General features: G+C 45.7%; 12 protein-coding genes and 1 non-coding gene across 13 annotated transcripts; 7 read left to right on the plus strand and 6 right to left on the minus strand. All coding sequences in view use genetic code 12, as the record gives it.

Moving 5' to 3' along the window:
- Positions 1-163: 163 nt before the first annotated feature.
- Positions 164-919, plus strand: CKB2 (casein kinase 2 regulatory subunit CKB2; the record flags this gene model as incomplete). Its single annotated transcript, XM_029033554.2, has 1 exon — positions 164-919. The coding sequence occupies one exon, from the start codon at positions 164-166 to the stop codon at positions 917-919; it is 756 nt and encodes a 251-aa protein (XP_028892146.2).
- Positions 920-1,251: 332 nt separating this feature from the next.
- Positions 1,252-2,361, plus strand: MSW1 (tryptophan--tRNA ligase MSW1; the record flags this gene model as incomplete). Its single annotated transcript, XM_029033553.2, has 1 exon — positions 1,252-2,361. The coding sequence occupies one exon, from the start codon at positions 1,252-1,254 to the stop codon at positions 2,359-2,361; it is 1,110 nt and encodes a 369-aa protein (XP_028892145.1).
- Positions 2,362-3,179: 818 nt separating this feature from the next.
- CJI96_0002944 (uncharacterized protein) lies at positions 3,180-5,474 on the plus strand (the record flags this gene model as incomplete). The annotated part of the gene is made up of 1 exon (XM_029033552.2): positions 3,180-5,474. The coding sequence occupies one exon, from the start codon at positions 3,180-3,182 to the stop codon at positions 5,472-5,474; it is 2,295 nt and encodes a 764-aa protein (XP_028892144.2).
- Positions 5,475-5,602: 128 nt separating this feature from the next.
- CJI96_0002945 lies at positions 5,603-5,689 on the plus strand. Its single transcript has one exon. It is a non-coding gene; the product is annotated as a tRNA-Lys (tRNA).
- A 105-nt stretch (positions 5,690-5,794) lies between these two features.
- Positions 5,795-6,718, plus strand: PNP1 (purine-nucleoside phosphorylase; the record flags this gene model as incomplete). Its single annotated transcript, XM_029033551.2, has 1 exon — positions 5,795-6,718. The coding sequence occupies one exon, from the start codon at positions 5,795-5,797 to the stop codon at positions 6,716-6,718; it is 924 nt and encodes a 307-aa protein (XP_028892143.1).
- A 160-nt stretch (positions 6,719-6,878) lies between these two features.
- Positions 6,879-7,769, minus strand: SEC13 (GTPase-activating protein SEC13; the record flags this gene model as incomplete). The annotated part of the gene is made up of 1 exon (XM_029033550.1): positions 6,879-7,769. One exon carries the CDS (start codon positions 7,767-7,769, stop codon positions 6,879-6,881), a length of 891 nt encoding a protein of 296 aa, XP_028892142.1.
- A 132-nt stretch (positions 7,770-7,901) lies between these two features.
- Positions 7,902-8,498, plus strand: CJI96_0002948 (uncharacterized protein; the record flags this gene model as incomplete). The annotated part of the gene is made up of 1 exon (XM_029033549.2): positions 7,902-8,498. One exon carries the CDS (start codon positions 7,902-7,904, stop codon positions 8,496-8,498), a length of 597 nt encoding a protein of 198 aa, XP_028892141.2.
- Positions 8,499-8,502: 4 nt separating this feature from the next.
- On the minus strand, positions 8,503-11,334 carry CJI96_0002949 (uncharacterized protein; the record flags this gene model as incomplete). Its single annotated transcript, XM_029033548.2, has 1 exon — positions 8,503-11,334. The coding sequence occupies one exon, from the start codon at positions 11,332-11,334 to the stop codon at positions 8,503-8,505; it is 2,832 nt and encodes a 943-aa protein (XP_028892140.2).
- Positions 11,335-11,910: 576 nt separating this feature from the next.
- On the minus strand, positions 11,911-12,655 carry RSR1 (Ras family GTPase RSR1; the record flags this gene model as incomplete). The annotated part of the gene is made up of 2 exons (XM_029033547.2): positions 11,911-12,599; positions 12,649-12,655. The coding sequence occupies 2 exons, from the start codon at positions 12,653-12,655 to the stop codon at positions 11,911-11,913; spliced, it is 696 nt and encodes a 231-aa protein (XP_028892139.1).
- Positions 12,656-13,611: 956 nt separating this feature from the next.
- ECM4 (omega-class glutathione transferase) lies at positions 13,612-14,684 on the minus strand (the record flags this gene model as incomplete). The annotated part of the gene is made up of 2 exons (XM_029033546.2): positions 13,612-14,601; positions 14,676-14,684. The coding sequence occupies 2 exons, from the start codon at positions 14,682-14,684 to the stop codon at positions 13,612-13,614; spliced, it is 999 nt and encodes a 332-aa protein (XP_028892138.1).
- A 2,553-nt stretch (positions 14,685-17,237) lies between these two features.
- Positions 17,238-18,500, plus strand: CJI96_0002952 (uncharacterized protein; the record flags this gene model as incomplete). The annotated part of the gene is made up of 1 exon (XM_029033545.2): positions 17,238-18,500. One exon carries the CDS (start codon positions 17,238-17,240, stop codon positions 18,498-18,500), a length of 1,263 nt encoding a protein of 420 aa, XP_028892137.2.
- An 85-nt stretch (positions 18,501-18,585) lies between these two features.
- MCM6 (MCM DNA helicase complex subunit MCM6) lies at positions 18,586-21,378 on the minus strand (the record flags this gene model as incomplete). The annotated part of the gene is made up of 1 exon (XM_029033544.2): positions 18,586-21,378. The coding sequence occupies one exon, from the start codon at positions 21,376-21,378 to the stop codon at positions 18,586-18,588; it is 2,793 nt and encodes a 930-aa protein (XP_028892136.2).
- Positions 21,379-22,018: 640 nt separating this feature from the next.
- CJI96_0002954 (peroxiredoxin) lies at positions 22,019-22,783 on the minus strand (the record flags this gene model as incomplete). The annotated part of the gene is made up of 1 exon (XM_029033543.2): positions 22,019-22,783. One exon carries the CDS (start codon positions 22,781-22,783, stop codon positions 22,019-22,021), a length of 765 nt encoding a protein of 254 aa, XP_028892135.2.
- Between the last annotated feature and the right edge of the window lie 41 nt (positions 22,784-22,824).

Below are 22,824 nucleotides of genomic sequence, written 5' to 3' on the forward strand. Positions count from 1 at the left end.
AATGCAATTCCTATCGGGAGAATGGTCCACCTAGTCAAAACGGTCCGTTATACAAGGGGGAAGTCCGAGAGGAACAAAAAACACATTCTTCACCCATAAATTCAATCAAGACTCATTACTCCCTTGAACATCTTCTCCATTGCATATATCGACAACGGCAAAAATGTCTGGCATCCATGAAAATGGCAACGACCAGCTTACAGACCTGAGCTCTGATTTCTCCGAATACTGGATCGATCTCTTCTTGGGAATAAAGGGTAATGAATACTTTTGCGACATCGACGATGACTATATCAGGGACAGGTTCAACTTAACAGGTCTTAATCAAGAAGTAAGCAAACTCCCCACGCTTGTGGATATCATAACAGACATGGCGGACATCGAGCACCAGCCAGAGGAACACAGAGATGCTTTGGAACACAATGCCAGAATATTGTACGGCTTAATCCACGCAAGATACATTTTATCACAGCGAGGGCTCAACAAAATGTTTGAGAAGTACAAAAATGGTGATTTTGGTTACTGTCCCCGCGTACACTGCCACTTGCATCCATTACTCCCTATTGGCTTGAGCGATCAGCCCAGAATCAACTCTGTAAAGCTATATTGTGCGAAATGCGAGGACTTGTACAACCCCAAGTCGGGCAGGCATGCCATAGTAGATGGTGCTTACTTTGGAACATCATTTCCTGCTATGTTCTTCCAGAATTTTCCTCATGCTATCCCTGTTCACAGCCGGGTGACATACACACCTAAGGTTTTCGGATTTAAAGTGCATGAATATTCCAAACTAGACAGGTGGAGAAAACTACAAAGGCGAAAGCTCGAAAAACGTCTACATGGGTATGGCATTGCGGTCAATAATACAAGTGGGGGGTTCATTGCTGAAGACTCAAGAAGCGAACAACAGCAAAGTTGAGGCGAATTTCGTGAGCCATGAAGCTAGGCTAAGGGAGCAAGCCTCTAGTATTTACGAATATTCGTAGTGAATATTCTTCCATGTTCATGGGAAGATTTTCAGCTACGAAAACTGTGACCCGCTTCACACCAGTGGGTGTCAGAGCATGATGATGCACACACTTCTCCAACAATTCTTTCGCATAAGTTACATATAAGTATAGAGCATTGTTTTCATTCATGGAATCAATTGAAATAGCTGAATGTAAATACGCACGGGTGTCATAAATCTGATTGATCTATCTGGAACTCTTATGCGCGGTATTATAAATTGTGAAATCCTCATATAATACCATGATAAGATCATCAGCCTTCAAAGCGCTACGCACGAAAGCCACCGTGGCAAGTATAGAGAGAATTAGCGACTTTCCTGCCAACAGTAGGATCTTTTCTCTCATCCAGCCAACTGGTAACATTCATTTGGGAAATTACCTTGGGGCGCTCAAAAACTGGAAGAAGATAGCTAATGAGGCACCAGCTTCGGCCGATTGTTTCTTTGGCACGGCTGATCTTCACTCGTTGACTATAATGCCAAATCCCAAAACACTAAAAGAAAACAGAGATGGCGCTATTGCCAGTCTATTGGCGCTGGGGCTTGATCCACATCGATGTGTGATTTTTCACCAGTCTAACGTGCCTGAACATGCCGAGCTTAATTGGATTCTTGTATGTTTGACGAGTATGGGTGCTCTTAATAGAATGACACAGTGGAAATCAAAGGCAAACGTCAACGAGTCGCAGTCAATATATAGTGAATCGGTGATGGGACAAACGAAAGCGGGGCTTTTGTTATACCCTGTACTCCAGGCAGCCGATGTGCTTCTCTATAACTCGACTCATGTGCCTGTGGGAGACGACCAAAGTCAACATTTGGAGTTATGTAGAGGTATTGCCTCTACGTTCAATCATAAGTACGGAAACTTCTTCACAATGCCCCAGACGCTTCTCACGCCTACGAAGAAAATAGGCAGCTTAAGGTCGCCTGAGAAGAAGATGTCCAAAAGCGATGCTGATCAGAACCTGGCAGTGTATATCAACGATAGCGCTGATGTGATAGCGAAAAAGTTCAGAAAGGCGGTCACAGACTCAATCCAGGGCCGTGTAACGTTTGATCCAATCAACAGACCAGGCGTATCGAACTTGATCAACATTGTTTCGGGAATCACTGACAAGAGCATTGATGAGACCGTGGAAAGTTTGCTGTGGATCAAGAACCACAAGGAACTCAAGGACTACGTGACCGAGGTGGTGGTGGAGGAATTCAAGGGGAAGAACGCAGAGTATGAGAAATTGATGGGAGACAGACAATACTTGGCACACGTTGCGGAAACCGGCACCACCAAGGCTCGTGAAGTAGCATCCAAAAACATTCAAGAGATCAAGAAGCTTGTGGGACTAGCATAGATGGCGATAGATCATGTACATAGAGAAACAACAAAACGGAGACCCAGTAAAGTGCATTGTATAGTTTGGGCAAGATGATAGATATTGGATCACTTTTATCTCAACCAGTGTATTGCGGGCATTTCTCCTATCCTTCCTCTTCCGACTGGAATGGCTGCAAAACGTTTTTTGATGCCCTACTATAGTAAGCTGGCCCTACCCACGGTTTGCTCGAATAAACGCGACCCCAATTCCAAAACAACACCACTTTAGTCAACACGAAACACCCAATTCCACGTTACTTTCCCACATTACCCAATATCGAGCCCTAATGGCCCCAGCGGCCTGTGAGGCTGCTTGCTGGACGCGATCACTATGGTCGCGAGAGTGCCAGCGCGAAAAATGGCTGCGAAAACATAACAGCTCTGGGAAGCCAACGGTGAGGTCCCGGTGGCCTTTGGCAGAAATATACAAATTAACCTCAATTGCTTTGGGTTTCCCCGACACTTAGTCAACTCAAACATTCCTTTCAAGCCCAAACCCTAACTCTTCACCTCTTCCCCCATATTCGCTTGGCTCTCGCTAGGCTTCTCTCGCGTCGCGTTGTTTACATGGAGCGGAGTGCGTTTTGCCCTGCAACCTACTTTCCATCACCCTGTGGTAGAGCATCTCTGCCCTAGACAAAACATTGCGGCCTGCGTGCGGGACCTTCGTTTGTCACTTGACTATTGTTGTTTACTCGTACGTTCTCACTTTGTTCTGTTACCACCTGAATACAACATCACAAACAAATCCATACTGATTCTCTCGAGTCACATTCATTCGTTTGCTTCTTCAACATGACTCCAGAGGACCAGCCCTGTCGAAGAATGCAAGTCAAGGTGTTGTACTCTTTTGACAACAGCCCGACGGTGTTCTTGTCTAGGTCGAAGAACCAGTACTCCGTGAAAGTTGCTCAGATCCCCATTCCCCTGGCGACAGAGGAGGACAACATAGTGACCTTGGGAGCCTTTGATCTCAAGCATTGCGTTCAGCAGATCCTTAAGTCGTCACCTGAGCACTTCAAGCTCCAGGATCAGGACTACGCTGTCTACTATAAGGATATCACGGAACAACCAGACGAACCATTTGTGGCCAACGGCGTGTTGTCCTCGTTGCTTTCTTCCAGTAAACAACATCTCATACCTGGCAGAGTGTGCCAAAACCTATCTGCCTCGTTTTTGTTTGGTGACAAGGCAAACACGTCGTCGTTGACGTTGGAAATCAGGCTCAAACTTAATGTCATCGACAAGACTCAGGACGAACAACAACAAAGGAATAACACAGCGGAGAAGATGAACTCTGCTAGCCATTCAGCAGGGTCTCCACAAAATCAGTCTTCTTTCTCCCAGCCGCCTCAGGCAGCTCGCAGAAACAGACCTGCGAAACAAGGCATGTCATCCTACTCCTCCGCCATCAAGGCCACGAGAACAAAATCTCTTCCGATCTTTTATCATCCACCTAATCGTCATATCTCCAATATCATTAACGCAGATAAGTCCAATGTCCCTTCACGTTATGATAGCAAGAGCATTCAGGAGCGATTCAGCCTGGCTCCATTCATGCTGGCCAAGATCATCGACAAACCAGCAAGAAAAAGGCGTCGTTCCAACGTACCATTGACACCAACGGTCCAGACTCCTGTCGACAATAGCTTGCAGCCAATGCGAGCCATGAAGACAAGGTCTATGGTGAGCCATTCTATTCCCTCTCATTCGATGATCTCATCTCCAATTCAGGAGGAATTGATGTCTGAAGGTTCTGATGATACTGAGTATCAGGAGAATAGCCGACCAATTGATGAAGAGGATGAAGAGGACGAAGACGAATTTGACGCTCAAAATGACACATCCTCGTCTCCTTACACTCCACAGCAACCACCTTATAAGCCTCACGTGGATCAAAAGCATCATTCTAATTCAATTTTACCCAATAGCGATCCTTGTGAATTCCAGTCGCTACCAGATCTTGAAGATCTAGATAGCAAAAAAACACATACTATTCCAAGTACCAAATTACCTCACGATCATGACTTAATCTGCATTAATAAGAACTGTGCTGCTAATGATTCAATTACGTGGCGATTTTTCGAAACGAAGTTTCATCCGAGCTATCTAAACATCCAACGAGCGGAAAAATTCGACAAGTCTCTCTACGATGGTATGTTTGGGCCGTTGTGTAATGCCTGCTATTTATTTTTGAGAAACAAGGGTTTTATGCGTCCTGAGGCTGTTGTGAAGAAGTATCTACAGCAACAAAAGTACAAAAAAGATCTCAAGGTGAGAGAGGATCTTGCTAATCGTGGGCGCCCGACCTCATCGCCATTCACAGGGTCAATGGTAGATGTTCATAAGTTCCCAACTCCAACGCATGCGCCTTCAGCGATCAATGAATACATCAGAAATCAGCACAAGGCTCTACCTAGTGTCAACCTCAGCAAGCAGCCTACTCCTCAGACGAATGGACGCACTCCAACTGATGTCTCAGACTACCAAGATTTGAATGAATTTATGAACCAACTTAACTCATTTGGTGGTCCTCTCACAGATATCGATTTACCACAGGACTTCCAATCAACTAAAAAGGATAATACCCCTCCAGCAATGGCAACCAAGTCCAACACTCGGGTGATCAATCTATACGAGGATGAAGAGGACAAGGAAAACCAGCCACCCAATGTGGAAGATGATATCAATGACTTTGATCAAATGATCATGAAATCATTCAGTCTGCGCTCCAGCCCAGACCAACAGGATTGGTCCCAGTTCTTTGGGGAGCCTACGCCAAAAGATACAAACACACCTGGTGCAGGTCAAACACCCCTTGGTGACGCCAGTAAAGGGATGAATGTGATCAGGAAGCCACAACAAAAGCTTGATGGGCAGAAAGCCGCTGTGGTTAATATGCCATCGTCACCCCTATTATCAAGCTATGATGATATTGCAAACAAGAATCAAGATGCGTCGAACAAGAACTCATCACCTGGATCATCTGCAAGAAGAAATGACACCACCATGTCGTATGTACAAGCAAAGTCAAGCCCGCAAAGTGAAATTGGGATAACAGAGGAAAAACAGGGCATTCATGGTGTATAAAAATTTTTAATAAAGGTAAAGTATAACAAAAGTCGTAGAAGCATTCTGAAATATTGATTTCGCAGTGATTTCTCACATTTAGTTCTGATACATATATTAAAGCCAAAACATTCTCTTAAACAAGAAGAGCCTGGTTAGCTCAATCGGTAGAGCATTTGACTCTTAAACATCTAAGGTCAATCAAAAGGTTGCGGGTTCGAGCCCCGCATCGGGCTTTCTTTTTTTGCATCGCGATCTCTCCACAATAAGACCACCACTGAGCTTTCCATCTATCCGCTTTTCATCTAAGAAGAGTAATCCCAGCGCAATCTTCTTCAATAATGTCTACACTCGCTTCTGCTGACTATATGGCGTTGCTCGAAAAGGCGGCTGCCTCCATCAGAGAAAAGCTTTCCTCTTTTTCGAACACTCCGATCACCAAACCCAGAGTGCTCATCATATGTGGATCTGGCTTAGGCGGCATTGCCAACACATTGGCACCTGAACCACGTTTGGAGATTCCCTACGGAGAAATCCCGGGCTTTAGAACATCTACAGTTCCAGGCCATGCTGGAAAGCTCATTTTCGGCACAATTGGCGAAAACAAGGTGCCAGTGGTTTGCATGGTTGGAAGGTTACATTTTTATGAAGGCTACACTTTCCAGGAGACAACCTTCCCTGTCAGGTTGTGCAAGCTTTTGAATGTCCAGACCGTGGTAGTAACAAACGCTGCTGGTGGCGTGAATGAGAAGTACAAACCTGGCGATTTGATGATTATAGAAGACCACATCAACTTTCCTGGTCTTGCAGGCTTCCACCCCTTGAAAGGGCCCAACTTGGAAGAGTTCGGTCCTAGATTCCAACCTCTTTCAGATGCATACAGCCACGAGTTGCGCCACTTGTTTTTCAAAAAAGCTAGTCAGTTGGGCGTTACGCGTGCTATTCACGAGGGAACCTATTTTTTTGCGGCCGGTCCAACCTTCGAGTCTAGAGCAGAGGTCCGCATGATCCGCACTTTGGGCGGTGATGTTGTGGGCATGTCGACTGTTCCTGAAGTCATTGTCGCCCGTCACTGTGGCATGGATGTGTTAGCATTATCGCTCATCACCAATGCTGGTTTGGGCGAGAAGCCTCCTAGTGCGTTCGAAGAGAAGCCCAAGCCATTAGACGAGGGCATGGCTTCTCACGATGAAGTTTTGGAGAGTGCCAACGAAGCATCCAAGGACGTCCAGGCAATCTTTACAGCTACTATCAACGAGATGTGAGGAGGTCATTTTATACATAGCATATCAATAGCATGCTTCTAGATAACGATTCTCACGGTCCCAGCATCTAAAAGTTCATTTATGCTTGTGGTAGTAAAATACAGTGAATCAGGTAATCCTTTTCGGTTCCGTACATTTTATTTGCCTTTATCTCGTGCACTTACTGCTCTACTTCCCCAGCAGACATCCAGTCACCCTTCAAGTTCTCCTTCCATAGCGTCACTTTATTATTGCCGCCTGATACAGCCAAGATGTTCCCCAGCAATGACCATGAGGCTCTCCAACACACGTCGGGGAATGGCTCGGGAGTTAATGGTTGCTTTTGCCAGACGCCCTGACTGTCTTGAGACCAGATGAGAACTGTACGGTCTTGGGAGGCAGTTGCAATGTACGAGCGGACCAATATCGATGGAGACCACGCAACGTCTCTGACCCAATCTGTGTGCCCTGCTAACGTTGCCTCCTCAACATAGGAGTTCAGAGTAGCATCGTACCTCCATATTTTTGCCAAATTATCAGAGCCACAGGTAACAAACCTTCGTTGTTGTTTTCCAACATCTTTGGCGCTTGAAGCGCCCAATGGCGCCCAGGAGGCCAGGTTCACGCCAATCGCGTGGGCATCGAAGATAACATGGGATGTGGTTCCATCATCGTTGAATTCCAACAACGAAACTTTTCCGTCAGATGAAGTACACAACAAAACAGCACCCAACTCGTGAGGTGCCCACGAAACAGAGTTTACCGAAGCCAGGTGAGCCGCGTGAGTTGCAATCTCAGACCATCTCAGGTCAGGCTGCTCTTTCCACACAATTACTTTACCATCATACGAGCACGAGGCCAAGATCGAGCCAAATTTAGGGTGCGCCCATGCTACTTGCCAAATGGGACCATCGTGGCCAACCAAGGTTTCCACCAACTTGTAGTTCTCGGTTCCCTCGATATCGAAGATCTTGATGGTCTTGTCTGAGGAAGCCGTTGCCAATCTTTTGCCATAGTAGTCGAGCACGGCGTCATGAATTAAATCATCATGAGCGTCTGTGATAGCCACCATGTTGTTATTTGTTTTGAATCAGGTACTGATTTAGAGAGTATCAAGTCAAGAAGGTGTTGTTCTCAACGCGCACCCGTACATCCTCTATATGAAATAAGTCTCAACATTTAGTATGCGCGGAAACAAGGCAAGATGGACTCTGACCCAAAGAACATTGGGTCGTTGGTTTCTCTCCTAGATGAACAGATAAATGATACGGAGACAAGTATTGTGTCTCTTCAGACGCTAGCACGTCAATTGGTGCCTAATGAGATTTATGATGATCTCAGTAAGGAGCAGGACAAAACCGAGGATGAAACTGTCCATGCTGATAAAGAGGCCGTGATCAAAGAGTTGGAGAAAGCTAGGATTGAACTTGTAGTTTCTCTACAGCAACAAGATTTCATTGGGTCGAAATTGGAGGCGATGATCGCAGATTCTGAGCTGCTTGTGAATAGTGTGATGGAGCATTGCAGTGCCAATGAAAGAGTCACTGGTGCAGAGGAGGCAGCATTTGAGGAAAGAATGAGTGGATACAAAAAAGCAGTCGAGGATGTTACCTTAAAAGATTTGGATGAGAATTTGCAGAAATCAACAGTAGCTTTGAAGCATCTCCAAAGCGATGCTCTACGAGCCTTTGAAAACATATTGTCTAATCACGATAAGGCCCTGTCTACAGAGTACAAGCATCAACTAACAGAGGTGATCAATACACTTAATGCTACATTTGAAAGTTTAGTGAAGCGTTAACTTTCTATTGTAATTCTGAATCCTGCTTGCTGGGTTCCTGTCCCACAAGCCGGTATGCCTTGTCAATAAAGCGTCGGTTAGGATCAATCTTACGGTACATTTTTCTGATTCTGTCCAAGTCCATCTTTGATCGATCAAAATTGAACATCTGGAGAACGAACACCATCAACTCGTACAAACATGTGATGAAATATCGGAGTCCCCAATAGTTGTTCTCAAATTCTTTGTCCTCCTTCACGATATAATCACGGCCAGTCAAGCTGAAAATCACCTTTTGCCTCTCTTCGTCATCCTTAAAAACTCTGAGGAACTTGGGGCTGTGAATAAGGTGCTTGGTAATCTCATCAAACTTGTGCACACACTCGTTCTGCAAATTGAATTCAAGCTTTCTAGTATTGTCTTCCAACTCATTAATTTTCTTGGAAAGATCACGCGATCTGAAAGCCATTCTGTCTATATTGTCAGTGATGTCACGCATACGACCGACAAACACAGCAGAGTAGTTTTCCTCGATGTTATGATGCTTTGCTTGCATCTGCGAGTAAAAATTTTGTAGTTTCACCAACTCGAAGTTAATATGTTTATATGCTCTCCTTAGCTTATCATTGCCGCTTTTATCAAGCTCAGCTTTGAGCTTCTCAGTATTAGCCAAAAACATCAAAAGCTGCAAGAACCTCATGCAAATTTTCTCTTCACAAATAGGTCGCTCAAACTTATGAATCACCTCCTCCAAGTTCGATCCAGATATAGACCTCCTCAACGGTAATTCATGATATCCAACCGTGGGCACAAATAAATCATCGCGCTCCTCTCTAATATACTCAATGGTGTTGAGATTCAGATCTTTTAAGTGATGAACATTTGAAAACGAATTCCTTCTGTTCAAGAGGTTTCTTGTATCGTGCTGGAGAAACTTCCTAACATTGCAATCTTCGGCGGCTTTTTTGCAAGCTTCGAATGCTGACTCATTGGAAAGCTTGTTAAGTTGGGCGTCCAAAAAGGACTCATCACCACATTGTTGCAGAAATTGCTGTTTGAACTTTGAGGTGTCTCCCAACATGTCAATTTTAGATGAGAGATTTCCCCTTCTCGCTTGAAAGCCGAATCTCATTCTTCCCGATCTCTTGCTGCTATCATTCGGCGCAACGCTCGATGATTGATTCATAGTAATAGCATCTTTCAAGCTGACAAACTTGTAGAGCGAGCTATCTCTATGTTCGGACTTCGTGACTTCATCGTCACCATGACGTTTATGATCCCTTGAATACCCGACATGTAGTGTTCTCTGATTTTGCTCTAAATGATAATTTGCGCCTAACCAGAGCGTCTTGAGGGTCCTTCCCGTTAGATGTTTTCGGACAAGAAAATCTAAATCCAACGTCTCGATATCGGAAGGGAGAACGTTGTCTGTAAGTTTTGAGGCAATTTTGCTTCTGATTTTGCCACTTGATGCCGTCTTTGGGTCGAAAAAAGTATCATCGTCTTCTCTCACGATGATATGATCCTGAACAGTGGTCTTGACCACATTCGTCAACTTCTTTAACTCTTTCGAATAATAGATTTTGTTTTTCTTATACAATGAGTTGCCGTTCTGCAGGCTCTTGCCATTGCTATAGGTTCCAACGTAAGGATCGTAAAATTCCTCATGTTCATCGTCAGAAGTGTCGCCAAAACGTTTCGTACTGTCTGAAGGATACTTTTGGTTTGTGTAATTAAATAGTCGCAGGAGAGTGATCAAGTCGAGCTTCCTCTTCTTCTCAATCTTGACTTGTTTCTGGAAATGCCCAATGGAAAGCATGAAGTTCTCGAAGTCAAACACATCCTTAGGTACGTCACAGCCACCATACAATTGTAAGCGCAACCTCACACTTAAGGTGAGACTAAGAATGGCTGCAACAGTTTTTGATGGCAAGATGCCGCTCTTAGGGTTCGGTTTAAAGTTGAAATGAGGAAGACCGATCAAACTCCACCAGTTAGTTATGGCGTCTTCTGTTTTCTGACAAAGAATTCCATCGCAGTACCTTGCGTCTAGATAATCGAAGTAAAAGAGGCAAGTTTGAATGAGGTTGACCAACTGTCGTACAGCAAATTCTATGGGAACGCTGTCGTTCCGCAACTTGTACATCTGTCTAAACTTGTCTTCGGATGCGTCTGAAACCTTGTGTGCAGCTAGGGATAAAGACCGTCCTCCACAATTTAGCTTTTTCAAGTTTGAATTGAGTACAAAGCGCTTCTCGACTATTCTCATGTCACCTTCAGGAACGGGTATCAAGTTTAACGTTGAGGGAAGCGCAGCAAGGTTTGTCACCAAGAGAAACTCACTCACAGCAGGCTCCTCAGCACCGTTGCCAGCATCGGTATCACCTGTCGTTTCCATTTCCATCTTCTTGAACGTCGCATGGTTCATCATCACCTCGTTCAAGTACTCCTGAAAACGAGGGGGATACTGCCTTGATGGTTTCCGTATTATAGTGAACTTTATGACCTTCACTATGGCATCACGGCTCCCCGTGTACGTAGAAATGACTCCCCCGATCTTTCTGCCTCTAATCCACTGGTCCACCAAGTAGATTTCAAACCCCAGCGCCTCGCCTTCCTCAGCCAAATGAAACTCATTAAGCGCTATAAACTCCTTTTGAAAGTAGCTGACTGCCCTGAAGTCCGGGATGATATATGTTATGAGCTCTCTGGAAGCCTGACCTTGCGAGGTATCCTGCAACAGCACATTGCTCTGGTCGTTGCCGCCACCGCTGTCACCATTACTTTCTTTGGCGTAACGCCGTGGCCTATGGATATCCGCTGGAGAGAAATGGGCCACCGGTCCTAAGGCATACATAAGATGTTCAGTTGATTTTGGGGAACTTGTATGGGTAATTAACTAGTGTGGCAGGGTCTTATGTGTAGTAATATCATGCCCCCTCCGCAGTTTCCCCAGGCAAGGCTATTGTCACAAAGGAAAGTTTAACGGGACCTGGGAGCTAACCTTTGAAGCAAAGTACGGATGCCAAAAAAGCTGAAAACATAGACAGTCTCTGATTCGGCTACTTTGGTATTTCTTGCTGATTTTTCATGAATGAGTACCTATGGCCGCAAAAGTAGACTCGAGAGACGCAGTGGCACTAGCTGGCGAGAACAACGAACCGCAAAATCCTGTGTCTATTTCTGTTTACAATCTACTCGTTTCCTGTTTAGCTATTTGTTCATTACCTTATGTAAGTTCCTTGATGTCCAATGCAGTTTTCACTGTAACGTTGTGAAAGCGAACTCACACAACCCTCGATTAAGCGATCTCAGCACGCAACGGGGCCCACCATGTTTCTGGTGGCAGCACCGACTAATATATACCAATTAAGGAGCGAGATCATGAACTGCCGTGCCAGCCTTTAGAAAGAGTCTGTAGTACCTTGTCTCATCATACAATGGTACAACATTTACTGCGGCTTTTCGTGTTCTTCGACGAAACAGATTGCCTGTTTCGCTTGAGGACAGACTCGCTATCGATTCCAGCGATACCGTTGACCGCCCCTTTCTGGTTGCCCGCTTCCAAAGCTTGTTGCTTCTGCATCTCCTTCTGCTGCTTCTTTTCAGCACTGATCTGTGCCTCTTTAAGCATGATTTGTCTCACCACGTCGATGAAGGCCTCATCAACATTGGTCTTGTACATGGCCGATGTCTCGTAGAAAGGAACCAGCCCCCATTGTTGGGACACCTTGACACCGTCCTCGACAGACAACACTCTGTCCTCTTCCAAATCGCTCTTGTTACCAATGAGCACCATTGGCACGTTATCTGAGTCTTTGATTCTGAGCACCTGCTCTCTCAATGCCAACAATTCCGTCAAGGAGTTTTCATCTGTGACAGAGTACACCAACAAAAAGCCTTTGCCCGATTTGATATACAATTCACGCATAGCAGTGAACTGGGCAACACCAGCAGTATCCAAAATCTCCAAGTCACAGGCCCTGCCGTCGACTTCGATCAGCTTTCTGTACGAGTCCTCGATCGTTGGATCATAACTTTCCACATATACACCTTGCACAAACTGAACGGTGACCGAGGACTTACCCACACCACCGGCGCCCAAAACAACAATCTTGTAATCTGCAGTTAGTATTGAGTATCCTTGATGTTTTTGTATTCATATTCATACCTCTCATCAATGTCTTTAGCTGATTTTAAAGTCGTCAAATATATAAGATTTCGCGTCTTCGAGTTCTCCGGCACGAAAGATGTAGATCGCACACAATGCAGTGGGCTGGTGAATATATCAGGATAGAGGTTCGAAGTGTCAGGAACTTCCACTATCTCGAGAAATTAGAATTTTCGGCTATTCAGCAGATACTAAAAGGTTTTTAGTTCCGTTCACGGGACTCTAAAACACGAAAAACCGCCGCTCTACATACATCCAACTATACGGTGCGTTTGTATGGATCATCATTGTTCGCACCCAAAAGAGCGAAATTTCTCAACACACCTAGTGGATTTCCATCCGAGTTCTATTGTGTTCAATGTAGGCGCCTCGTGATGCAAAATTGATAGAATATTGGCTTCACCATTTCAATACTTGCTCCATTCGTCTCAAGCATTCAATTGTATAATGTCAGTCTGGATCACGAAGCCTACAACACACGTATGGTGATCTGTAGAGATGCCACTATACATGAAGGTAAAGACTCATCCATAAAACGAAATGAAAGATGATATTCCAGCATTTTCCAGCACGTAGGTAATATTTCACTTGTCAAAGAGCTGTTTAAGAAGATTAGACTTACAATTGCGCATGCAAACAGTACTGACCTCTCATGGTAGCAGTCACACGAGGCATACAGCTAGGCACTAGACAAAACGACATTCTTGTAGTCAAAGATTTAGCTAGACTGTTTAGATTTCGAATCCATGTGTGCTATATCAATCTTGAAGGGATGAGTGCATATTCAATGAACGTTAACCTGCTTGAAGCTTACGATTGCTCGCACCAAACACATCAGGCAGAAGGATTAGAAGGTTAGATTGGCAAGCAGAGGAGCTTAGTATCCCATACAATAGATTAGTGCTCCGTGGAAGAGAATAGATTTGAGCATTCATATGTCCTTAATTGACTAGTGAAAAACAATCAGTCCAACTGCACATCTGGAATAGGACCCACAGGCGTTATTCCATGAGGGTTGATACCCTTATGCGATTTCGTATAGTGCTTCTTGATATGGCTGAAATCAGTGGAGTCCTTGAACGCAGGAATTTTCCAATAGAGCAACTTCAACCATTCGTTGATGTAAGGGTAGTCATGCCTGATCATCCCAATATTGCACTTGAAATGCTGGACGTAAACCGGATCAAAACGCACAATGGTGGTGTACAAGCGTACATCAGCCTCTGTGAGGGTGGTCCCGATCAAAAAGCGATGCTTGGGGTCTTGCTCCTGGTTACTCTTAAGAATCTCCTCAACTTTATCCAAATGAGCAAAAACGTTCTTCACCTCCTTCTCATAAACATCCTGACTCGTGGCAAACCCAGTTTTGTAAACACCATTGTTGATATTATCGTAGACTAAGTCGTTGATCTCATCAATCTTCGAGCGCAACTCTTCGGGGTACAAATCCACCTCGGCAAAATCGGCAGGCAACAAATCGTTAAACTCAGTGTTGAGCATACGAATGATTTCCGAGCTCTCGTTGTTGACAATGGTCTCCTTTTGCTTATCCCACAACACAGGCACTGTGAAGCGGCCATCGTAGTCCGGATTGGCCTTATAATATAACTGCTTCAACCTCTCAAATCCATACAACGGTTCAGCAGTCCCAAGTGAGATGTCACCATTCTTCACAGTAGCCAATTCCTCCTTAGTGGGGAACCTCCACCCGTTCTCGTCCATGTGCCAGTGCACAATAGTAACTGGAAGAGCCTGGGTGAGCCCCTTGAAAAGTCTCGTTATAAGAACCCTGTGGGCCCAAGGACAAGCAAGCGATACATATAGGTGGTAACGGTTCAAATCTGGAGGAAACTCAGCACCTGGTTCCCTGGAGATGGAGTTACGAAACTGAGACGGCAAGCGGCGATACGCACCGTCCTTGTCAGCGAACTTGAGCACTTCAATTGGTTTTTTCTGGAAGTTAGCCATGTTTCGAATGAACTTGAGAAAGGTCATGGTGATATAAAAGTGTTAAAAAAATTACGTACTTCAGACATTGGAGAAAGAAAGAGATAAAGTCGGCAGTTCCCCGGACTGAATTCCCAGGCCGTATCACTGGGGCCGGTGCAGGAAATTAGTCGTGATTAGCAATGCTAGTGACCTCCCGCGAGACATTAGTCAGAGTGACTAAGAGTCTGCTATGGCATATAAAGCATTCTATTGCCTATGAAATCTAAATGGGAAGCTTGGTGGGTGTTGTGTGATTTGGAGAAACCATAATCGGCTGTCACGGATGTAAGGGTACTACTGTAGTGAGGGTTGCTCGCCAAAGAATTGCAGCCAATTGGTGTAGCTACCAGACGCAGTAAACATAGAAAGATCGAGAGCACGAGAGTCAATAGATTCTGGAGATCTACTTATATTTGTAGGTTTGTTACTATTAAGTGGTTCGAAGAACCTTGAAGCCAATAATTCGTGGATGTGGAACTCCATGGGGAGACCTCGTGCGCGACAATGTCGTGGCTACTTTAGCAAGGGTCGAGTCAAACAGGCCAAAGTCGGGTTCACTGCGAAGAAGTTGATATACGAACGCTGCGGCTAGCCAGGAGAGTTCGGTGGCTCACTTTGATTTACTGTGAGAGCTCTCCTTGAGGGGTTGCGGGGATCAGTGGAGTGCTACTGTAGCAGAGCAAGCGACGACATTTTTGCAGCCACAAAAGACGATTACTATGAGATGGACAAATAAGGATCGAAAGTCGACCTTGAATCTAAGAAAGAGAAGGCTTCGCAATGCCAGAACTACATAATCAGTGGTGAAGGGGAGATGTGGAAAATCAATTGCCTAGCATCCCTCTGGTTCATTCCCATATAGGAAGGGTTCTCCCTGATTGTGCAGATTTTCACGGAGAGGCTACTCTATGTGTTTCTGAGAAAAAAGTGTGTCTCCAAGTCCAGGCAGGTATAATCTCCCACAGATGCCGCACCTAGAGACCACAAACAGATCCAGTGCTTACATGGAAGTCCTAGACCGATCCGACTAGCTGCAGAGCACAGACAGTCACAAGTAACCATCGAAATCTAGACTTGCTAAAGTTCACCCAAAAGAGAGACTTACAAAAAAAAAAAAAGAAGAGATACCGTCACCCAGTTCGTCATCCCGTAGCTGCCCCCTATCCACAACAAAACATCACAGGACACTCCACTCGGACCACCTCTACGCACCCGCACCCACCGCCCACAATAGCAGCACCCTCAGTGGCCCGCTCACACGACAGTGCACCGGGCCCGCACCGCGTCCATCCATCGCTACCCTCCGCCGAAACCCGCCCGCCTCGTTTCTTCCCACACACTACAAATTAGTCTTCCCACCTAGTCTATAAAGGTAAGCGAACCATCAGCCGCTCGCTTAGTTGCAACGAAGGCCATTGCGGCGCCAGGAGGTGCCCCTACTAACATGACACCCGGGTCCTGTTGGTAACTCAGGTACGGCGTTTGCGGCCCCAGAGGCGCCAAGTTGACGGCCAATTGGCGCGAACTTTTCAGACCCCCGGCGACGCCCAGGAAGACCTTAGGTGGAAGAGAATGAGAGAACAGAATAAAAGAACACATTTTCAGAGGACGGAAGGAGACTGCAAGAATCATAGTAAATAAATAATCATAATGTAATAATATTACAAATAAAGCCTGTTCAATTGGGCTGGCCAGACTGATGTCGTTATTCCCTCACCTCTGCGAGAGACTCGACTCTGGCGCCCCGGTGAGGCTTGGGTCGGCTTGGGGACGGGTCTCAGGTGCCCACTGCCCGAACGTTCTCAAACACAAAAGCTAGGGTCAAACAGATTCATTCGTGAGCATTCAACAAGAAGATTCAACAGAAAATTCAACGAGAACATCCATGCTAAATCAAGACCCTTTGACTGATCTATGTGGCCCAATGGGCGCTTTTTCGGGAACTGCCCCGTGGCTCGAGACCACAATGGACGCTCGGTGAAGGGTTTTCACTTAGATTTTTTCCTTCCGCAGGAGCCCTGGAGCGGCGCAGATTTTTTTGCCCTCCTTCCATTCTTCGCACTGGAGATTCTTACGCCAGACCTGCTTTACGACCGTTTGGAAGTGGAGAAACTGAAATGAAATTCCCCTTGGCGAAGCTGTGAGTGTTGGATCAAATTCAAAATGTTGATCTTTTGGCGGCGTTTTCTTCCGTTCCGTGTTTGGTTTTCTCGCCTCTCTTTGTGGCTAGGGTTCGCCTCGCCTTGGCCCAAATTCTCGCCAACGGTCGCGGCTCCACCCACATTTACGTTCATTCTCTCACACTTTTCCTCGTTTTTGCTCTCGTCTCCTGCACAACGCTTTCTTCCAAAAAGCCGACACACAAGCAGAACCTCACATCAAGCGGCTCATCGCTTTTCTCCATCTCGCTACATAGATCTTCCCAACACCCTCACTCTTTTTTCAGGGCCCTCCACAACCAACATCAAACTTCCGCAAACCCCTTCCGTTTTATTTTTTTTTTTTTTCCGCAAGTCAACACCCTTTCCCTTCCTTTTCGTTTTGCCTATCTATCCTGCTCTCTAACTACCGTACTGTATCGTCATCCAATTCTCCAGCGGATGTCCTCGCCGAATAACGATCCAAGAAGAGACGATCTCAAGTCTTCTTACGCCTCCCCGCTACCGTACTCGCAAAAGGGCATGTCGCTCCACCCACCCACGGGCCAAGTGTCGTCGTCAACGGCTACCGCCTACTTCAACACGGCGCCAACGTCGTACTACTCCCAGTCGTACAATAACATGTACTCGTTGGGGTCCAAGTACTCCATGCCAAACTTTCACTCGACCCCAGACCCGTTCACGGCGATTTATCCTTACTCACTGGCCGCAGCTACTCAACCAATCTCCTTGCAGCAGCCTCTTCAGCTGCATTTACAACAACCTTTGCAGCAGCTGCTGTCGTTGCAGCAGCCGTCGTTGCAACAACCCATGGCCCAGCTGCAACACGGCTTGCAGCAAACCATCCCTCTGCTGCTCCTGATGCCCATGTCGTTGAACCAGCAGTACCCTACAACCTCGCTGCTCGCTCTGCAATACCAGCAGTACCAGTTTCAGCAACCCCAAGCAACCACATCAACTTTTCAACTGCTACCCTCTCAGATAGCTCCCCCTTTGCAGCCTGCCGCCCAACACGCTGCCCAGCCCCTCTCCAGACTGGCTTCAGCGTTGCCTCAGACCACGCTGTCGAACCACTCCAACGTTCTTCCAAACGGTAACCATTCCGAACCAAACTTGTCTCATCCACAGGATGATCTGTTCGTCTATTTCAAGGATCCGTTGTTTAGATCCAAATCGCAGACGAAACCAAAGTACAACAGCAAATCCGTGGTGCCAAAAAGCTCGAAAGTCAAGAAGGGTGGAAAGAAGGATGGTCCAGACGTGAAGGACGCCTCAAAACCGTTCGCTTGCTCTTACCAGGACTGTGAGTGGTCTTTTGCTAGACAGTCTGACTTGCGGAGACATGAAAAATCTCATAACGAACCCATGTTCCACTGCCCATATTGGCGCACAGACCCTACTTGCCATAGAAACGGTGGTTCATTCAACAGACTAGATGTCTTGAAGAGACATTTGCGTCTTGTGCACTACGTGAAAGACAAAGAACACATGTATCCAGGTTCCGATCCAGGGTGGTGCCGAAGCTGCCAGAAGATATTCCAGTCCTCGAAACATTTTGTTGAACATTGCGTCGAGTGTGCCAATCTGATCTCCGTGGCTGATTGGAGACTCGACAAATCAAAAACAGAAAACTCAGAGAATCTTCCCTTGTCGGACGAAAAGAAAGGAGAAAACAACAAAAACGGCAATCAACCTAACAAGTAGTCAATGTCACTCTTGAAAATATAAAAATACAACTAAAGATATATTATACACTATAAAAACGAACTTTCTTCTACCTGACTTGATCTTATTCTTCTCCTGTTTCCTGCTCATCTGGCCTGGCTTGATTATCAAAAAAGTCCAAGATTGCGCAGTTTGGATGTATGATGAACACTGTTCGACTCCCTTGCTGTTCTCTCTCGTATTCGTCTTCGGGAAGGGCATCCTCGTTCAAATTTTGCGTTACACTCATCAAAATACGGTCCTTGACCAATCTCTTCAACACCTTGTATGTCAAAGCTCTTTCTGCATGGAACTCTTGTTCAGTGTTGATTTCATCCTCTTTCTGATGCAAGTACCAGTCAACGATTTCCTCTTGCGTCAAACCATCTCCTCCAGATGCGTCTTCGTCAGATACTTTCTTGACTATTAGGTTCATCATAGCAACATATTTGTCGTATGGAATTCTCGTTTTCTGTTGTCTCCTCTGCTCCTGATGACTTGGGAAAGATGATTCGAGACCTTCACGGACTTCCTCAACTTCAGGGTTGGCATCTTCTTCCTCAACTTCCATAGTCTCTCCATGGCCGTCCTCATCATCGATTTGGATGTCGTCCATCTCCACTCTGATGATTGACAGGCGCAATAAGTCATACGCTTCCGAAACGAATGTTGGCGTGATCTCCTCCGTACAGTTGGCACGGGCAATGGCTTCAGACAATCTCACCATGGATTCCAATTGTCTGACGGTAATTCTATACGAAGATCTCCCAAGACCCTGAGCATCATCACTTCTCAATTCCTTGTACTTTGCAACCAAGAAATCTCTTGCCTCTTGCGTCATGCGAGGCTTGAATGTCTTAGCATACTTGATGTACCTTGATAACTGCTCCGCAGAGTAAGGTGGGTCAATTGCTTCATCCTTCAACATGTGCAAATCGACGATGTGTGAAGCTAGTTGGGTGTCAACTCTTTCGTTGCAGTCGTCTAAGACAACAAAGAACATATCGAATCTAGACATGATCGGAGCTGTCATGTTCAAATTAGCACGCAAGCCAAACTTCCTGTTGTATCTACCTCCAATAGGGTTTGCAGCGGCTAAGATGGAGGTACGAGCATTCAAGGTAGCATGAATACCAGCTTTAGCAATGGAAATAGTCTGTTGTTCCATGGCCTCGTGAATGGCAACCTGGTCGACCAAATCCATCTTGTCAAATTCATCAATGGCACAAATACCATTGTCAGCCAACATCAAAGCACCAGCCTCGATGGTGTATTCACCACTTTCCTCATCTTTCACAACAGCAGCGGTCAAACCAGCAGCAGAAGAAGCCTTACCAGAAGTATACACTGCCCTAGGAGCAAAGCCACAGACGTACTTCAAGAATTGAGACTTGGAGGTAGACGGATCACCAACAATACAGATGTTGATATCACCTCTCAAGTTGATGCCATCGACAGTCTTTTTGTGAACACCACCAAGCATTTGTAACAAGATACCCTTCTTAATGGTTTCGTGGCCGAAGACGGCTGGAGCAACAGAACGAACAAGTTTATCGTAGACGTGCTCATCTTTGACCATGTCTTTGAGCTGAGAAACCTCTGAGTCAGTCAACGAATTAAGGAAGACCTCTTGATCGTTAGGACCCTGGTATTCAATCTCCTTGCCTTCAGCAGCGTTGTCAGAGGCTTTGTTGACCAAGGAGCTTACATGGCAAGCGTAGAAGGCAAGCTTGTAGGTGAGATCTCTAACACCTAGAGCTTTCAAGCCAGTGATACCAGAACTCAATTCAGAGCTTCCGGATGAGCTCTCTCGAATAGACTGCGGTTTGATCCCTGGTAAGCCCAATTGAGAAACATCGGGGATGACGATTTCTGTGCCAGTAAATTTACACTTATCACCGGGTTTTGCTCTCTCCACAGCCTCACCACGTAAGATCACATCTAATGTTCTCGGCATCGAACCTGTCGGAATTTCATTCGAATTCTCCTGGATACGAACTTTCTGCCAATCAATGAATTGAGATTTGGAAACGTTCAATGTCCAATACGACTTGTTTCCACACGAACACGATGTAGGCTCCGTATACTTGAACACTTGCTCAATTCCATCAAATGGAGTAGAGCACATATCACAGGTAAAGGACCCTTTGTACAATTCGGGCCTAACTTCGGAAGTACGCGTCACAGTACCGGAGATGGCCATCAAGGAACCTATTTTCTCCGTTCTGATATCTCTGATTCTATGAGTGACAGGCAAGTTGAAAAAAGAGATCTGAAACACTCTTTCGTTAGAAGTCGCTCCCGAGGAGCTCGAAGAGCCAGCCTCCGTGTCAGCTCCCTCGGTAGTAGCATCATTATTTCCCAACAAACTCATGTAGAGCAAAGAAGGAGCGTATTTCTTCAAGAGTCTTTTCAAGCCTTTTAGCAAGAAGGGATTGAAACGGTAGTATTGCTCCAAGATGGCTGTGGCCAAAACACCATTTTCACGTCCGACCAAGTGCTGGTAGTCCACGTACAATGTGCTATATTCAAACACTCTCATGGACTCGATCTGGGCAAGGTACGTTTTCCCACCCCATTCATCATCAGCACTGTCAGGATCCACGAACTCTTCGATGAATTGTTCAAACGATTCGCGGACTTTCTCACCAGTGACGTCAACAACCTTGGGAACTTCAACATGAGCGTGCAACAGTGCTGGCATCTTCAAGTCTCTGGACTTGACGGCAGATTGCAGAGCATCACTAAACTGAACATTAGGCTGGCTGCTCAGAGGGGAATTGGCCGATCTGCCCAACGACGACGAGACGTGCGATGAGTTTAAAAGTCTGGCCGCGTCCGATGGGATGCTTCTGGGCGACGAGACAAAATTGGACATAAAGATTGAAGTATTTGGAGTGAGGTTTGAAGGTGAGAAATAGTGAAGAGAGAAAAAGTACTAGTGCGGCGAGACGCGTGTAATAAGCCCAAAAGAGGTGAAGAGCGCGAGGCACTCTAAAAGTGTTAAAATGGAAATGATGGGAGGAGACGTCTCTAAGACACTTTCATCGTACAGTGTTGAAGAAATTATGTATGGCAGAAGGGAAGAGGAATCCCAAAAATTTGTTTTCATGGTTTGGACATTGATTTTTCATAGGGATCTGGAAAATGGATTCACGACGCGCTTGCAGAATTCTTCAAACGTGAAAGAAGGTGCGCACCAATTAATGTAGAAAAATGGAGAAATTCGTCAAAGATTAAGTTTTAGCAATTACGAAACGCTCAAAATTCCAAGCTCGGCTTGACGACTATAACCTAGATGGAGAAAGAAATTGAAATTTAGACTCGATTGCGTAGTCAGACACGTACGATTTTTTGCAAAGCCAATCAGCCCCATGCTTGCAGTATACGATTCCTCACAATCATTTTCTTTGGCGTTCTTACCGACTCTGCATTATCCTTATTGCGACTGAATGTTCATCAGCTCATCTACTTGAATAAATGGTGCTGCAATGTCAACATGAATTGTCTCTATGTATTTACTGAGGGTCCTTGGTGGTTCTCAAGTATGGCTTGAGGGTCTTGAACTCACCAAATTTGGCCTTAGCATCCGCGTCAGACACTGTAGGAGGGATGATTACGTCCTGACCCTTGCTCCAGTCGATCGGAGTAACCACACCCTTGGAGTCGGTCAACTGCAAGGCGTCAAGCACTCTCAACACTTCGGCAGAGTTTCTACCGGTGGAGGCTGGATATGTCATGATCAATCTAACCTTTTTACTTGGATCAATGATGAACACAGATCTGACAGTGGGCACCATTTGGTCCTTGAGCTTGTGGAAGTCGTCCTCACTAACCATATCGTACTTGAATGCAACCTCCTTCGAAGGGTCGGCGATGATAGGGAAACTGAAAGGATTTTCTCCTGTGACATCTTCAATATCTTTGATCCAAGCGTTGTGGCTCTCTACGCCCTCAGTGGACAAACCGAAAAGAGTGGTGTTTCTCTTCTGAAACTCTGGAGCAAGCTTGGAAAAGGCACCCAACTCAGTGGTGCAAACTGGGGTGAAGTCAGCAGGATGAGAGAACAAGACAACCCATTGCTTAGTCTTCTCAAGAAAGTCATGGAAAGCAACTTTGCCCTTGGTGGTGTCGGCGGTGAAATCGGGGGCAGTGGAGCCTATTCTGATTCTAGGCTGGTCTGCTGGATTGAAAGACGAGTACAATTGCACTCTGGCGATGCTCAATGATGGCCTGAGAGATGCTCTAGATGCTGGGGTGATCTTGCAAAGGTTGTGAAGCATTTTGTAGGGAATTGAGAGAAACAAGCTTAAATTAAGGGATG

Source organism: Candidozyma auris, chromosome 3, assembly GCF_003013715.1.
Source record: "Candidozyma auris chromosome 3, complete sequence".
Classification (NCBI taxonomy): domain Eukaryota; kingdom Fungi; phylum Ascomycota; class Pichiomycetes; order Serinales; family Metschnikowiaceae; genus Candidozyma; species Candidozyma auris.